The 17,288-nt window shown below is 46.5% G+C and overlaps 1 protein-coding gene across 1 annotated transcript in view; it reads right to left on the reverse strand.

Annotated features, from left to right (window-relative positions):
- Positions 1–381: 381 nt before the first annotated feature.
- OBSCN (obscurin, cytoskeletal calmodulin and titin-interacting RhoGEF) overlaps positions 382–17,288 on the reverse strand; it is a 185,715-nt gene continuing 168,808 nt past the window's right edge. The window contains 12 exon segments of the mRNA XM_040591699.1: positions 382–3,460; positions 3,593–3,742; positions 4,154–4,229; positions 4,685–4,908; positions 5,574–5,813; positions 6,461–6,581; positions 7,869–8,039; positions 10,053–10,175; positions 10,667–10,834; positions 10,952–11,062; positions 12,171–12,293; positions 12,917–16,568. Coding sequence (XP_040447633.1) covers positions 3,283–3,460; positions 3,593–3,742; positions 4,154–4,229; positions 4,685–4,908; positions 5,574–5,813; positions 6,461–6,581; positions 7,869–8,039; positions 10,053–10,175; positions 10,667–10,834; positions 10,952–11,062; positions 12,171–12,293; positions 12,917–16,568 — 5,337 coding nt within the window. The 3' untranslated portion in view covers positions 382–3,282.

Below are 17,288 nucleotides of genomic sequence, written 5' to 3' on the forward strand. Positions count from 1 at the left end.
GCTCATGGCTTCATTTCTTTCTCTGTTACCAAGAGTTAAGCTGGAGCACTTCCCACATTCCGGTCAACAGTTGATCTTTGCAAGCTCCAAATCATTCCAGGAGTCCTTGGGATGGCTGGGCAGGTCAGAGCCATAGTGACAGCCTGGCCAAGTGATGTCCTCACTCCAAGGCTCTAGCAAGAGGATTTTTTTGTGGGGGTGGTTTCTATGAAGATTCTTCACTGCTAATGTACAGTGTATACTTGTGGTTATCACTTGTAGGGACTCCAGGTCAGAATCGAGGGGTAAGGGATGGGTGCTGCACAAACATGGGCTGGGCTTCAGAAAGGGATATAAAAATAATGACAATGACAGTTACTCAGCAGAGAAACCTGGCTTTACTTCCTTGTCAGTATGGTTTATTTAACCAAATGGTATTGAGTCTATAAAAGACTTCAGACATGCTCAAATGCATGCATTTGTGAGAAGCAAAGGAAAAAAAAATTAAACATCACTTAATTTGAGTCATATATAGAAGAGTATGAAAGGTCCAAATGAGCTAATCTGCAATTAAGTTCTATGCTTAGGTTAGTTGTCCCCTAGCACTGAGCTTTCTATCCCGAAGTGTACTAGCGAGAGGAAAGAACTAGCTTGTGCCAACAGAAGTCTTATTGGCTTTGTAAAAGAAGTTAAATTGGAAGGAATCTAGGGTCTTGAAAACTCTTTTGGGGGCAGACTTCATAGCGGTGTCTGTCTTGTGTAACTCTTCTATCCCCCAAGAGAACTGAACGTGGAGTCTGGCCCTAAACCCTTGGCTTTCTCTTCTGTAGTGCATAGTGAAGACAAAGTTACTTCAACATTCAAAGCTTTACCATCTGAGCCAGTGCCTGCTCTCCACAGCACGGTGAGAGCTCCTCTGCCCTCAGTTACAATTCCTGCTCTGCACTGTGCAAGGAAAGGGGTCATGATGCCACATGCTTCAGGTTTGGAACAATATGGGTTAAACGTGTTGGAAAAGACCTGCCCTGGTTAAAAAGCATCACTTCTAGTATTAAACGGTAATGCATTAGGAACAGTTTTCCCGTTCTCGTTCCTCTAAACACAGCCAGATACAGCTCTGAGAAAGCCTCCGCTTACTGCTGCTTGTAAGGAAAATCGAAAAAACTCAGCAGCGCTGACAGATCCATCATACACTTCAGAGAATCTCAAAGGAACACTGAGGTTATAAATACAAAGCAATGACACAGCTAACACCATCCATTGCAAAGGAAAGCAGATTTTGAAGGAGAAAGAGGAACATGAAACTTCAGGATTTTTTTTAAGAACTGAAACATACAGAGCATTTGCCGGTGACACTGCTGCCACATCTCCTGGTAGATATGCCTGTGCACTCCCCAGAGGAGAGCAGCCCAGCTTCAAAGCAGCAAAGTCTCTTAGTGGTACAACATCTGTGTGTCACAAGGTCACAGTCACCATTGTGTTTGCTGCCTTTACTGTCCAGTGGCCAAGTTATTCCCACAAATCACAGCATCTGCAGAAATACCCTTTGGCAGGCAGGACACAGCAATACAAACGCACTGAAGCCAGGCAGAATGGGGGAGTGTTTTTGATGGGGAGAAAAGGCAGGCTGCAATGAACCACTCACACACCGCTTGACAGCTCGGGTGTGCTCTGAAAAGGCTTTCTGCGCAAGCCAGTTTTGGCCCTGCTTGTGGGGAAAGCCATACAACTAAATGCTCCACATGCCAGCATCCTGGCCTTAGGGAACATCTTCCCCAGAGATGCCCATACAGCAAGTCACATCTTGGTTTATTCAAGAGTTGTTTCTGTACATTCGTTCTTTAACACATTTTTAAGATAATTGATGCAGATATAGTCAGGCAGGTGAGGGGTTACTGTAGGATCCTATGTGATGGGTAACTGTCACCTAAGTCTAATGTGAGACTTCAAATACATGCTCCAAAACCCAAGTTTTGTGGTGTTTTCAAACCTTGAAAACTTTGAGGAGCCTGGTCAGCTCTGCAGACATGACAGTGCAGGTGCCCATGGAGAGCAGGTGACCCGCCATGGAGCCACACAGCTCACTGAGCATGGGACTGGGCTCTAAGAGAGCAGGAGCCAGGCTGCCCAAGTGGAGTGGCATATGGAGGGTCAACTTGGGCCCCAGGTAGGACAGTAGTTCTTCTCAAAGCTATGCAAGCTATGGCCTCTTGCAGGAGCAGGATGTGCGATTTATCAGTTACTGGAAACCCCCATTGCCGTTATGCTCCCCAAACACACCTCGTGCTACAGTCAAGCTACAAGGCGGCTTTCACAGAGACTGTCCCTGCTTGTTTCTCATGAATTGGGCAGGAAAGAGTTTCCTCACAGAGTATGAAAGGCCTTGGTTACAATCTCCTCTTTGGTACCACTGTTACACAGGTAACACCTCCATCCTTTGCAGCCTCTTGTTGCCCTCCTCTCACCCCGTGCTTAACAGGTCAGGCCCATGGGGATGGTGGGGTACTTGGCCAGGAAAGCAACATGCTGAGCCTGGCTGCTAATGGGTGCTAGCAGAGTCCCACCACTCCAGCCTTGTGTTTGGCACTTGGCAAAGAGATGGGGTCACCGAACAAGTCAGGTTGGGAGGGAGCTCAGAAGGTCTCTAGACCAACCTTCTGCTCAAAGCAAGGTCAGCTATCAGCTCAGGCCAGGTTGCTCAGGGCTTTGTCTAGTTGGACCTCTACATCCAAAGCCTGAAGACACATTGCTGTCTAATATTAGCCCCTCAAAAGTGCTTCACTCATCTCTTCATAACTGGTTGTTGAATTATTTTGGATTGAAGGCAGGTGAGAAACCCACCAGTCACACCTTGCTGCAGTGGTGACTGTAGGATGCGCAGTGCAGTGACATCTGTAAGCGTGTCTGGTTATCACGTCCTAGGGCCAGGGGCAGAAGTCAGTGCCCAGCATTTGCATGCGTGGTGTCTTTCTGACCTCAAGGAAAGATTTGCAAAGCTGGGGCTGGTAGCTAGTCCCAATCAGAAATCTTTCCTGCTTATTCCAGGGAATGTGCAGCCAAGTGACACACATACTGTCAAATTACTGTTGGTCAGCTGAGCCATGTTAACAGCCTATGTTTCTGTTCTTGCCTTGTGGCAATGCACATACATGGATTAATTTGCTCAGTTATGCTAAATTGCATTCACAGAGAGCAGTTACCCCAGCTCAGCTGATGCACAGCAACTTGGCAGGACTATCTGGTACCAAACACTAAGTGCAGAAAGGGGGAGGGAGACAATTCCTGTCTGTCACTGCAGCCATGTCACTGTGCAATCATGAGGCCATACTTGGAGCACAGCAGGCCCCTTTTCTTTTCCCTTTCAGTGAGGAAATTCCTCAGTTTGGTGGTGGGGAAGGTAACCAGTGCTTGTTGCCTGTTGTCCAAACCTGTCTCCTGGAGCCACGGGCTCTGAAGGCACTCCGAGGCTGATGGCCTTCCCCTAGAACAAAGGTGAGGTGGTCAGTTGGGGATCCGTGCTGAGTGAGGAGGCTCCTTGCCAATGAAGGGGAAGAAGAGGCAATAGCCACAATCTGCACCAGCTGTGCTGTTGGGAGAGCGGACATCATCTTACCAGGGGTTTGCACACAGTGTGCTCTGGAGAAAGGACACCGCTCCCCCAGAGAGACCCGCATAGCACCGTGTCAGCTTCACTTTACCCTTCCTGGTTGTTCTCAGGAACTCGCAGGCTACATCAGAGCTGACGGGGTAGTTGGCACTCAACCTGCTCCAAAAGAAGAGAATGGATCAGCATGAAGGGCATTGCTCAAGATGCTTCTTCTCCCAGGAATTCCCACCCAGCAGTGAAAGCACAACGATGCACAGAAATATCATATGGGAAAACAAAACCTCAGAGGCCAATGTTCTTCAGTGGGTTTCATGACTTTAGCTGCTTTTCCACTTGATGTAATTTGAACTTTCTTGGTAAAGTTGGGGCTTTTCAGACCAGGCTGAGTCAGAAACAGCAGCAGCTGCTGTGATGTATAACAGCCCCTTATTCTGTGCAGAGACACCTCCATATGGAGAGGGGGCAGAGCTGAGGTTAACTCTGAGTCAATGCATCTTCCCTGGCTGATGACTCTGAAATTGCACTTTTAAAGCTGCTCATAGGGCAGGGAAGGACAGACTGACTTACATGATGAAGGCTGTGATGCCGACGGACCAGATATCAGTCTGCGGGAGGGCTCCTTGCTCTGTCAGTAGTTCTGGAGCTAGAAAAAGCAAACTGGTGTGAGCCAAGCTTCCCTCCAATGCACTGAGACCAGAACAAAAGCAGCGGGCACTCCTGTGCTTTGCTACCTTCCCAACAGTGAAGAAGAAAAAGCTTCTAGTAGAGGGAGCTGTTTGAGGTAAGCCACCCTCGTGGATGATGACTGCAATGAAACCTTGAGAACATCAGGCCGAACGGCAGTAGTGCTGTACTGCTGAGCTCTGGACACGTGGATGCCAGCCAGAGTGGTACTGGCCATGACCTCTGGCTCTGTCCTCTGTGATCTACAAGTGGGACAGCTGTCACCACTAGCTGCTCCTGCAAACTCACGCTGTTACTGGAGGGCAGCACCTGGGAGACTTTGCTTGCTGGGGCCAGCTGCTGCCTGATGGCTCTTTCTGTTTACCGCAGATTGCGTATGAGGCCAAGGTCACTGTAACTGAACTCTGTACTCACCCATGGTTTCAACATAGTCCATACACTTGTCCATGGTAATAACTTTGTCTGGTGTGTAGAACTGTGCGTTGCCAAAATCCAGGAGCTTCAGCAGGTTGGGCTCAGTGATGATCATGTTTTCAGACCTGAGATCCAAGTGCAGGATGTTGTGTGCATGGAGGTACTCAATGGCACTGAGGATCTGCCACAGGTAATCTCGGACCTCCACTTCTGAGTATGATGTCCTGGTAGAAGAAAGGGAATGAAACCAGGGGTGTCCTACCTGTGTGCCCGAGTGCCATTCTACACCCACTATCATTCTCCCGTGGATGTCTAAACCCACGAGGCCTTTGAGACTCAAAACCAAACAACCTGGTTTATTCATTTAGCAAATCTACTGTATGTGGAGTAGCTGGTTCATACTGTGAGTCAGGTTTACAGATGCAAGAAGTTCAGGAGGTTGTAGAGCTGCATGTCACAGAAAGCAAGGGTTGTGCAGAAATAAAAAATGCAGATTTGATACCCACCATTCCCCTTCCTTTAATCAGAGGATTTCAGCAGATGCATTTTCTGCCATCATGAGAAACAATGCGGAGGAGAAATGAGGCTTCCTGGGCCACAGTAATCTCCATCTTATGGGAGGGGATTTTGTATCAACTACTGTAAACTGCTTTCAACATCTCAACAGGGTGGCCCTGAATTGTCCCCCAGCCCAACCCGGTGAGGAACTTAAGTAATATTTTTATGTTGTAAGAAGTTGCAGAACAAATACATCACAAAGCCTGTGTGCAATGGCAATACACAGGGACAGCTGGAGAGAGTTAATCCAGTTTCTCAGGAGAAAGCAGTAAGTGTCTTTGCTCCTTACATCAGCTCTGACTGGAAAACCCTTCCCTCCAGTTGTTATTACCGTAATGCCAAAGAGTGGAGCAGCTCTGGTCCCACGCACATCTCCTGGATCAACACTAAGTGTCGTGGGCTGATGTAGGCTCCCTTCAGATGAGCTATGTTCGTGTGATGAAGCTTCCTCAGGACTTGGTACTCCAGGAGCACAGTCTGTTTGTCCTCTTGCCAGTAAGGGATAATTTTAGCAGCTAAAGTCTTGCCACTGACTTTTTCCCTGCACTGCCGGACGATGCTGAAACGCCCCCTGGTACAAAGGAACACAAAAGCCAGTTAAGCTTCTCTACTACTCCTGGAAGAGCTAGGAGCTTCTGTTCTTTAAACCCACCAGGCTCCCACGCTGTGTTTTTCATCTGTGCCCGATGTGGAGTTACTACGTCTATTGTCACAGTTTGCACATCCTCCTGTATCTCTAAATGGTACCGTCACTTTAAATTGCAGGAGTGAGAGCTTAACTCCTTTGGAGAGAAAGCAGGTGGTTCATCCTGTCTTGAGCAAGAGAACTAACCCCCTGTAGGTGACAGAAGTTCTTCTAGGCAGGGCAAGTTGTATCCCAACCCCACATCTGAAACTGGAAGCTGCAAAGGTTGATGCAGCAAGGAGGGGAGCCTTTGTTAGCCCAGGGCTCACTTCACAATATACGAAGGGGCTTTCCTGCTGCCCAGCACATTGTGCTTGAAACAGACCCTTTTGCTCTCTCAGAAAATCCACACCTGACTCCTACCAAACTAAGATGAGAATTGCTGAGCCAACTCAGGTTTCTAAGTATTCTAAGTTTCCAACAAAACACTGTGACACTAGGTGTGCAGTGCATTTATAAAAGTGACTTTTCTCAACTCCAGCCACACGCAGCATTTCCCTCTGGCTGGTTGAGAGCTCAGCTGGATTCACTACCTTTTGATCTCTGTTTGGAAGGCATAGGTCTGGTATGTTGGGAAAGGCTCGGATGGTGCCATTATTTCACTCTCTTCTTCAGTAGCAGATGATGGGAAGTTCTGCATTGCAGCATGAAGCTCTGGAGAGAAAAAGGAACAAGGATTACACAGGAAAATGCTTCTGTGTGGCAGCTAGAGCCTCCCTGATCCACCCTCTGTTGTCTATGAACAATGACAACAGCAACAGCAGAACTTCCTCCAGGTGAATCTGCATGTTGCCCCCCAGCTGTGGCACCCAATGCTGTTTGAATGCAACGGATTCTGGACTGCCCACCCAGTAATCCCCTGGTGGGACCAACTCCAGACTATATGAGAAGGGTTGTATGTTGTGTGTTATGGTATCAAACATCTTACCCACTGGTTCTCATCTCCTATAATGAGTCATCAGGGCACAGTAAGACACTGACAAAGAATTAGAATTGTCTTTTAGTTGGCTATTTCAGGGCAGCAGCTGAAGCTTGTTGCTTTGGTTCTGGTATGTGGTTGTGCCTTAGTGCTCCCTGAAATATTAGAGCATCCCTTGACACATGAAAACATCTGCTTGGAAACACTGAGCATATTGCCATATGTTAATGAATCCCAGGCCAAGGGAAAGAAGAGGATTTAGGGTGAGTTAAAAATATCTCTGTAAACTGATTTTTACAGACTAATCCTCTCCATTGGGAGGAAATTCCAGTTAGACCATCCTTCCACTTCAGATACTTTGTTTGCTACAAGGATATAGTTGCTGTGGAGTTATGGATTTCTTCATTTTAAAAACATGTTAATAGTACAAAGCATTCAAACAGGTGGAAAAAAATAGTAAATCGAGCTTTCTTTACTTCAGAGACAAAACACAGCTAAAAAAAGCACCACAACAGGGCAATCAATCCGAGTAGCAAACACTGGAACACACAAATTAACTACTGAATTTAGGACTGAGTTCTGACTCAGAGTTCTAACAAAGAGTAGGTCCAGGGCTTTTACCAGTGTCAGCTCTACACCAACAGATCAATGCCTCCAGTAACATGTTCATCCTCCCAGACCTGCTTCCTCATGATCTCACATCAAAAACTGTGTGTTTTTAGTGGGTAGTCTACAGTTTCCAGATTTTTATTTTATTACTATATTTCTGTAAAGGCTTACATATTGTTATTATTTTATTACTTATTTGTTATACATGTATACATATTCTCCGAACTGTGTCCAAAATTAGAAAATAATTGACTTTGAAACAAGAAAGCCAAAGAGGAGGAAGCCCTAAGCCACCCTGAGCCAAGTGGAATTGGTCTTGAGTCATTCGCTCTTGGCTTCTGGACCCGCATCCAAAAGGGTGCAATTGTTTTGATGGAGGAAAACCACAGTGCTTTCTTGGCATTTGATCTTACCCATTTGATCCTTCTCAGCGATTTTCACTTTGGCAGATGGGTTGCTGTATGGGCCCATTCCTGCTTTGCTGGTGCAGGCTATCCTGAAGCAGTAGATAAACCCCTTGGAGAGATTTTTGGCATAGTAGCAGCAGTCAGCGATGTTAGAAGCAAGAGTCGTCCATTCCCCATCTTAACCAAGGAAAGACAGGAAAGAGATAGGACTCTTAAGATGGTCACACCAGGGTTGGGGGTTTTTTTTGAGTTTTGGGGTTTTGTTGTTTTGGTGGTTTTTTTTTCCCATCAACTTTACTTATGTGCTGGGAACATGGAGAAACAGTGGAACCTTGCAGGGTGAAGGAAAAACTTGCTGTGTTTGCTATGGCCAACTTTTGTGCGTGGTGCCACTCACTGTACATGTGCCAAACTCATCTTTTCTGCCATCAGTTGGTTTATATCTAATCAGTCCAAGGTGGCGCAATATTGTTTCAGAGGAATGCTGAAACTTTCCTGTTTAGTTTCTGTTTATTTAATTCATACCACTAATCTCTAGTGCAAATCTACATCAAGAACTCAAAAGCCTAGTAAAATCACTGGGTTTTTTTCCCTTTGGCCCTGTCTTGAATCAAATTAAAACCATGTGATGCAGGATTTCAGGACAGAACTATGTGCTGACACCCTCCCAGCAAAACAAGTATTTGAAACTCGGGCAGGTTTACTCAGCTTTTATGGACCTCAGATGATTTCTCAGGGAACTGCAATTATCGGTATGTTCTGGACTCATTATTTATGGGACTAAGGTGTGAAGTAGAAAATCAGCAGCAAACATTTAATGGTCATTCAATTCACATGATGATGTGTCCCATATTTTGCCATTGCTGCTGTGCTCGAGGCTGAACTCAACTCCCTGAGACTGCCTGAGATTAAATTCATCCTTTCATTCAAATAAACACTAGTACAGAGCCTCAAACCACAGGGCAAACAATAATTCACCCCCCAAAACAAAAGTATCAATGACCTTTTAGGGTATGGGTTGAATTAGGGTGTGTGAAGGAGGAGCAGATACAGCTTACAAATAGAAAAGTGTCTGCAGAAGCAGTGTGCAAAAGCCTACTGTCAAACTGGGAATAAAAGAAGTATTTTTTTTCTGATCATCTTAATCCTCCTGTGTTCAGGAAAGCAGGACTTTGCATGTTCCTAACAAATGTACAGAATGCAATGGAAGATTGTAGGTGCCATTTCCTGATTTTCTTCCTAAATAGAACAACTTGCATTTGTATCCTCCCAAAGTCTCACCTACAGCTGTGTCAAAAGGAATTACAAAAAAGAAAGCTGCGCTGGAGGAAAAGTGACTGACACCAGCTCCAGAGTGAAAAGGCAGAAAGCTGCAGCCCATGCTCGTGCTAATCCAGAAAGGAATGCATGTATGTTTGGAGAATTAAAAGAAGGAACATGGAGCAGCTGAATCCAAAGGGCTGTGTATGTGTGACTGCAATAGAAATTACTATGAGACACAGCATTCATAATAACAGCAAAAGCAGTCCCAAGAGAGTCTGAACAGGCTTGAGGATATGATTCAAAGTTTGTGGAATTAAACAAGAAAACATCCACTGACTTCATCAGTCTCCGGACCAAGTCTTGGAAGAGGACATCAAAGGGATGATGCAGTTTTACTAAACTTTTGTTATCATGTCCTGGCTGTTTGCCCTAAGCTTCCTGCATAATCAATGGAAAAAGAAATCATGGCTGTTTGGTACAGGATGAAATGGCTTTTTGATAGACCATCTTTCCCCACAGACTGCACAGGAAGCCTGGGTACGGGGTGACATTGCCTGCTGATCATTGTTGCTGGGCGTTATTAGTGTATAATGTTGTCTGAACTGTGATTTGAGAGGATTACTCAGGACTGTGTATCTGGCAGCAGCCCTGCATGTTTTCTGTAGCTGTTAGAGCTTCCATGTGACCTAGTCTGATTCACATTTTAGCAAAGCCTTTGTATAAGTATGCATATTCCAGGCTGATTTAGCCAGCATAACATCTAACTTTTAGACGGCTAAATGATGGCTATATGAATTTCATTCCTAACCCTAAACTAGACAGCTAAAATCAGGCTGTTTCTGAATAAAAATAAAATATCCAGCTGGTAAAGAGATCATACAAACCGAGACGTTCCTTGCAAGGTGTAAGGGCAGCACTCCACCTTACCTTCGCTCTTGCACTGGACGCTATAGTGGACAGGGATGTTGGTTTCCACAGGTTTCCAGGCCACCTGCACGCCATCCTCATAGACCTCCACGATGTCAGGGGGCGGAGGGCTGGGAGGCACCTCTGTTGAGAGGAGTTATGGTTACCAGAGAGAGCGATGGTTACCAATAGCACAGCTGTGATACATACCTCTACACTCCGCATTTCTCACTTACAGATATTAGGGTTTATATATATATATGTGTAGGGTTTATATATATGTGTGTGTGTGTATATATATATATAAAATGTTTTATATATACACACATATCCAGTGGAATAGCAATTTAGCTGTGCCCAACTTAAACTCATTATTAAGATTTTGAAGTCTGGTTCTAGAACCACATGGTTACTAGAGTGGCTCTGAATCCAGAAGAGGGAATGAACCCTGCAAAATGTGCCATGCTACCAGACAGCAAGGGCTGTGGCTGTGGACTAGAGCAGGCAAGGGAGAGATTGTCCTCTGAACCTTTCGGCAGAAATCCCACCTCACAGGTATTTACAGTTATATCTGTATCACATTTTGGGGCAGAAGTACTTGTAATACCTACTTCTGTAGCTGCTTCATCTCTTACCTGCTTTTCTTATGATGCAAGAGGTGGATGCTGAGCCCAGGGAGTTTGTGGCCACACAAGTGTAAATACCAAAATCATCAGCACTAACAGAGAGAATAGTTAACAGCTGGAAATTTTTGAGCGTGGCTGAGATGAGGATCCGGCTGCTGCTGTGGACAGGTATCCCATCTGAAAAGCAGAAGATAGGAGAGATAAAGACCCTGCACATTTATACCAAGGTGTCTAAACCCCTCCCCGCACCCTGTCCCAGAGGTTAGGGACTCCCTTGAGGGATGCCGATGTCACCTCTGAACCAGTCAATGTGCAGGGAGGAGTGAGCTGCCGTCCGGCACGACAATGTCACACACTGTCCGACGGCAGCAGCCTGATCGATGAGCTCCTCAACGAACAAAGGTGCTGCAAAGAAGAGGAAAAGCAGCGATTCAGAGTGACCAGGAGGGCTATGTGGAAAACAAAGTGCACACAGGACATCAGAAAGCATTTTTGGTTCCAGACCATTTTTGCTTCATGCTCTGGCACACCTTTAGCCACCAGCTGGTGAATCTCCTAGGCACTGGGCAGACAGGTGCAGGAGCCCTGTTCAGCCTCATGGATGCAGTGTGACTGCTCATACATGATAATCCAGACGGATCTTGGAAGGTCCATGGGAACATACACATTGCCCAGCCCTGCTGGTACAGCTGGGGCAGCAGAACAGCTCAGAGGAGAGCAAGCATGTCACAGCAGGATTCCTCTTCTGGCCTAGCTTCAATGTGGGGGCAAAGCTAAATGATGGTATTTCAAGGAAAAGGGGATCAGATCAAGACAGCACAAGAAGAGAGAAGAGATAAAATATGGATATGGAAGGAGGAAAAAAACTATAGAGCATCAAATCTGCTGCTGTCTCCATGGGAAAGGGGGAGCTCAGGTTTTCTTTTGTGTTTCTCCAGGTTTTTTTCTGCACAGTGGGCACGAGCTGCCAGCCTCACACACCTGCCCTTCCCAGTGCTTGTCTGGGCTCTGCTGAACACTGGGGCATTAACCTGACCTCAGAAAATGCTCCTCCCAGAGTGAAGGGGAAATTTGCCTGGGCAAAAGCAAGTTCAGCTTTGCTGACATGCTCTTTCGGGCTGCCCCACCGTTTTTCATTTCATAGCTCTATAGCAGCATGTCTGGCCCTTACATGGCATGCAGGACTGGAGCGTAGGAACTCACAATTCCTTGCTTCTGCCATCCCACCTTTGGATAGTCCATTTACTCTCTTTGTAGCTTATATGCAATTTTATTCCTTTGCAGTGGCTTCCTAGAGTGATTCCAATTTGCAAGCAATACCAAGACAAGATTATTTTAACAAGGACATAGTTGCGATGTAAACAGAGGAGGCTGGCTCATATTGCATAAGTGTATCCAGGCCATCTCAAGATAATCATTGCAGATCCGTCCTTAGAAACTGGCCTCACACAGCACTGTCACACTCAGTAGTGATAGTTTGTGACAAAACTCAGGACTCGTGCAATAGCAATACCTTTCTCCTTTGGCATAAGGCTTGAAAACTTGAATGAAGGGAGTGCAGATTTCTTCTTCAGAGATCCTTCAGCTCCTGTTAACAGCTCTTCTTCTACTGCCTCACTTCTCAGCTCACCAAACTCTGTTTTGAGAAAGGATGAGAAGTCATTCAAGGCCATTCTTGTCCCTGTGACATCCATTTACAGCAAAGCAGTTCTGCTGTTCACACATAAATAGCTCAGCAGTCACAGTTTTCTTTATTAATGAGCCTTCAGTCAACAGGGAAAGCTGTGACAGCTATTACAAACGGAATGACATCCTGGCAGAACAGGGTATATCTAGGAATGGCAGGGAAGAAAGGACAGATTCTGCTGTCCAGTGTCATCAACTTAGGTAGCCGGGGTGACTTCACCAACTTCTCCCAGTCACTTTAGCTTTAAAGATTTACCATAGTCAGATGATAATTGCAGAAGAAACTGCAGCGAGGAAAGCATCATCTAGCCCTGATCTGCTCTTCTGCAAACCCAGACAGGGGAATTTAAGACACTTCCATCAGCAGATTATCCCAGCTGACTCTGCACTGAAGTGGGCCAGTAACAGAGCTAGTGGTGGAGCTGAAGACCACTAATTTCATAACCTGCCACTGCCAGTTTTGCAATGACGGTCTAACCACAGCCTCAGATATGCTGGGGAAGAGGAAAAGGGAGATTTAGCATATCTCAGTTAGAGTAGCAAAGCTATGAAGGCACAGAGTAAAATACTTACCTTCCTCTGGCTCAGGAGATGTCTTTCCTTTTAGGATTCTTGAAATATGGGCAACAGAAGCTTTTACTTTCTTCTTCAGACTCTGCTCCACTGACTGCTCCACTGAATGAGACCGTGCATACGGCTTAAAGAGTCCTGGCTTGTAGAAGGAGCTTTTCTGCTTACCACTTGAGTCCTTTTGGGTGCCATACATCTCTTTATGACTCTCTGACCCTTTCCCCGTGGCTAATAAGTTAGTTGCTTTTGAATCCTCAGATATTTCCAAATGGTTCTTCCTGTTCTTGTCCCGTGCCTCTTCTCGGATGCATAGTCTTTTATCTTTATGCAAATGTCCTGCAGGAGGTGGCCTTGCCCTTTCACCAAAAGGTATAAACCGTCTGCCAGTTGGTTTGGGTGGAGGCTTCCTATAGTTCATGAATTCAAATGGAAAATAGACAATGTCATACAAGTCAGAGAAATTCAAATAGGCAGGCTCTACCTCTGATATGTCAAATTTTGGAGTTCCACTGCCAAGACTGGGTGTTTCATCCGACAGGTCTTTGATTTTCACTAAAGAAACTTCTGGGTGTTTACCAGTGTCCTTGCTCACTGACACTTGACCAGGTTTTTTTCCAGTATCCAAGCTGTCTGTTGAGGAAACACTCACTTGGCTGGAAGTGGGGCTCTCAAATGCTAAGTCCTCCAGATGCTCACATTCCTGAGGAACCATCTGTGCTCTCTGCCCTTCCACTGACTCCTCACTCACGACAAGAGAGGGTTCTGCAAGGTCATCCAGCTCAGAGGCTTCCCCTTTTTTACCCCCTTGTACAGAAGGGAAGGAGGTGTCCGTGGGTGCTTGGCTACCTAGGCCTTTGTAGAACACCTCTGTGGGACGAGAGGTGTGTTTTCTGTATTCCTCCTCACCAGAAACTGACTCTGCCCAAACATTCATCTCTTCAGAGAGTGAAACCATCTCATCCACTAAGCCCTCCAGCACAGCAGACTCCTCATCACTGTAAAAAGAAGATCTGTGATGTGAGAGCTCCTGACTTTGATCCCTGTGGAGTGATGGGACAGTTTTTCCAGCATCACAGCTTCTGCTGTCTAAAGCAATGCCTCTACCGTCACTATGAACCTTTGGATGTTCCTCATGTTCTAGCTCATAGACTGAAGCTGGAGCAGCTTCTGGTGGTGAAGCAGTTAAGACACCTGGAGGCTCACCCTCCAGATCAGCAGAAACTCTGCCACAGGGATAGGCAGCCCTGTGCTGCTCAAACACCTGACGTCCAGCCTTGGGGAAAGGAGCAGGTGTAGTCTGTCCAGCTGCTTGGCTTCCACTTGCTGTCACAACAGATCCCACCTCACTGGGAGGTGATGTCTTTGGGTATTCTTGCTTTTCACTCTCACAGGCCAAAGGGAGGCCAGTATTTTGGGAGGACACAGTTCTAGCTGGGTGTCTGCTCTCCAGAACAGCATGCACCATGCCACTGCCTTCAGAAACCTTCTGGGGTTCAGCTCCCTCAATTTCAGCCTCATGGACCGAACTGGGAACAACTGCTGCGACAGCTGAGCTTTCACTCCTCGGAGCAGCAAGCCTCTCCTGGCTATGGGCCGGCCAGTCCCTTCCAGCCTGCCCTGCTCCATCAGAGACCAAAGTGGGCATGGATTTTGGTGGTGGGACTTTTGGAACGAGATGCTTTCCCTTCAGGACAGCTGATGCTGTGTCTACATGAACAGGAGCCCTCTTGTGTGCTTGGCTTTCACCGTCATGGGCTGACAGTGGAGTGGTTCCTGTAATACCTTGTCCTTCGTCCTCCAGGACAGCAGATTTCACCTCTTCATAGGTCTTCAGCTTCTGATAAGCACCTTCATCAGCCGCGTACAGAGCAGTTAGGGTACCTGGCTGTTTGTCCACCAAGACACTAGTTGCTGGAACACTTTGACCAGAAAGTTCCTGACTTTTGGCTTTACATACCTGAAGTGAATCTGTTTCTGTTTGTGGGCCCATTAAAACAGCAGAGCTTTCATGCTCTGTGAGATCAGGTTTGGTAACACTATGAGCAGAAGTCTTCTCAAGTGAATGTTTCTGCCTTTTGTCTTTCCAAGGTGGCACTGGGGCTGTCCTTTTGCTAAGCAGGCTTCCACCTCTTAGATCCAGATGGCTGTCGGTACTGAGAGCAGGCTCCTTGGGCAGACACATGCCTCCCTTACTTGTAGGGGATGACTTGGAGGTGACCTGTGGCTCTGTGGGAGTCGAAATGGACTCCTTTTCCTCCTGAAAAACAATATCAGAGGCATGGCCAGGGGAGGGTTTATCTTCCATGCTCTCATGTTTTGGGGCTGATGATGCAGTTACATCTGAGTGCTGGGCAGTTAGAACGGGGCTTTTGCCTTCCAGATTATCAGCTTCCTCCTCATTGTAAGTAGCTTTTGACTTCTTCAGTAAATGTTTCCTATTCTCACTCCTATGAGGTGTCACTGGAAGTGACTCCAGTGGTTGCACAAGAAGAGCCGAGCACCTGTTACCCTCACACTGTGTGGAAGAAGGGGGCTGCTCTTCGGAAGAATCCTTGCTGGCTTTCCTGAAGTCCTCTTGCTTTGAAGTGTCTACAGAACATTCCTTGCCAGGCCCCGTAGAACTGTCACAATGGTTACTGCCTTCAGGGCAACTTTCCTGTGACAATATATCACAATCTTCTTCCAAAATATCTTGTTCCCTCACTGATCTTGAGGCTCTCAGCCTGTAGTCATCCAGGGAACGGCTTCGGCTAGCACCAGCAATGGCAGGGTGTGGTGGTTTCCTTGCAGTATCAAATGAAGCCGATTTGGTCAAGGAACCAAGCAGACTTTCCCTGTGATCATCTCCATTGCCACACTTCCCTTCTTCTTCTTCCAGTTCAAACTGCTCTAGAAGGGGTTCACGGAGACCACTGATGGGCACCTTTGAATATCCAGCTTTCTGGAAGGTCCTTCTGGCTCTGTCCAGGTGTCTTCTGAACTCCCTGCCTGGTGAGGAAGGCCCCCTTGCAGGTAGCTCAGCTGCTTGGCTGTAGAACGTGCTTTTAATGACACTCTGTCTAGGAACACAGACAGGTGGCTTTTCTGTCCCATCCCCAGCTTTTTCAATTCTGTCCTTATCAGACAAAAACGTGTCTGTTTTTTCTTTCTGACACAGCTGTGATGTGCTTTCTGTGGAGGTCCTCACTGATGAAGACTCAACAGCGTTGCCTCTTTGGGACTGCTCCGCTCTTTCATCTTGAAGTCTGGGATGGAGCCCCTCCTCTTTTTCCATTAAGATACTTGCCATGAGCTCTTTGCTTTCCATAGGTGATTTGTCCCCCACCTCAGCTTTCATTGAAGCATACTTCCTCCTCATGGGTTTTACTGGAGGGACTGAGATTTTGGAGTGCTTGTCTTCACTTGCATGTTTTGGAGGTTCCTGATGGCTTGGTGCATCAAAAACGGACAAGTGCAGTTCAGGGGTAGAGCCAAAGTGCCTCTTCTTGGGGAAATGTGAGTTCTCGTTGTCTGAAGAGGAGCCGCTGGTACTGGATGAAGTGCTTTCTTCAACAAGGTGTCGGGAGATGGCCAGAGAGGTGTTGTCATGAGTCCTTTCTAGGATTTCTGGGATAGACCTCATCACCAGTATGGATTTATAGCACATCAAAGACCGCTGAAACGCAAAGCAAAATACAGCATGATCAGATGGAAACATGGTGGAAGTATGGCAAAGCAAGCATACCAAAATGAATGCCTGCACTCTTACAAACCACACATACTAGTTTAGTAACACATTGCCATCCTTTTGTACATCAATCCAGGCCTCATTTGCTCTCCAGGTATTCCTCTTCTCTTATTCACAGAGGTGAAACTACCCTGACTTCAAGGGACATATTTGCTGTTTGGCATGGGGAAGCAGGACCCTGCTTGAGATTTTCCGAGCCAATCTGGCCACTCAAAGCAGATGGAAAAGGAGCTTTTCACAGAACACACTAGATGAGAGCCTAGCTGGAGTAAATGGTCTTAAATCTGTCAACTGCAGTACAGCCGGCAGACGCTTAGGCCAACAGAAGACCTACCATACTGTAGGAGGTAGGATTCATCTGCTCTAACTCCTGCCATGTGAGACATCTCCATTGCAGTTGAGCAGCTGGCCTCCCCTTACAGCCAACAGAGAAACAGGCACCTTCAGAAGGCAATCAATCTGATCATTTTAGAGCACTTCAGGTAAAGAGGAATCTTCATGGGACCTGTCTGTAATTCAGTACCAATTGCAAAGGATGCTGAGGGTACCTTGCTTAGACACAACCACACGTCTCCCAGGCACCTGCATGAGACCAGGTGATTTCCAGGTAGTAAAAGCCTAGATAACTTATTTCTGCCACATCCATCA

The sequence above is a fragment of the Falco naumanni genome, chromosome 4, assembly GCF_017639655.2.
Source record: "Falco naumanni isolate bFalNau1 chromosome 4, bFalNau1.pat, whole genome shotgun sequence".
Taxonomy (NCBI): Eukaryota; Metazoa; Chordata; class Aves; order Falconiformes; family Falconidae; genus Falco; species Falco naumanni.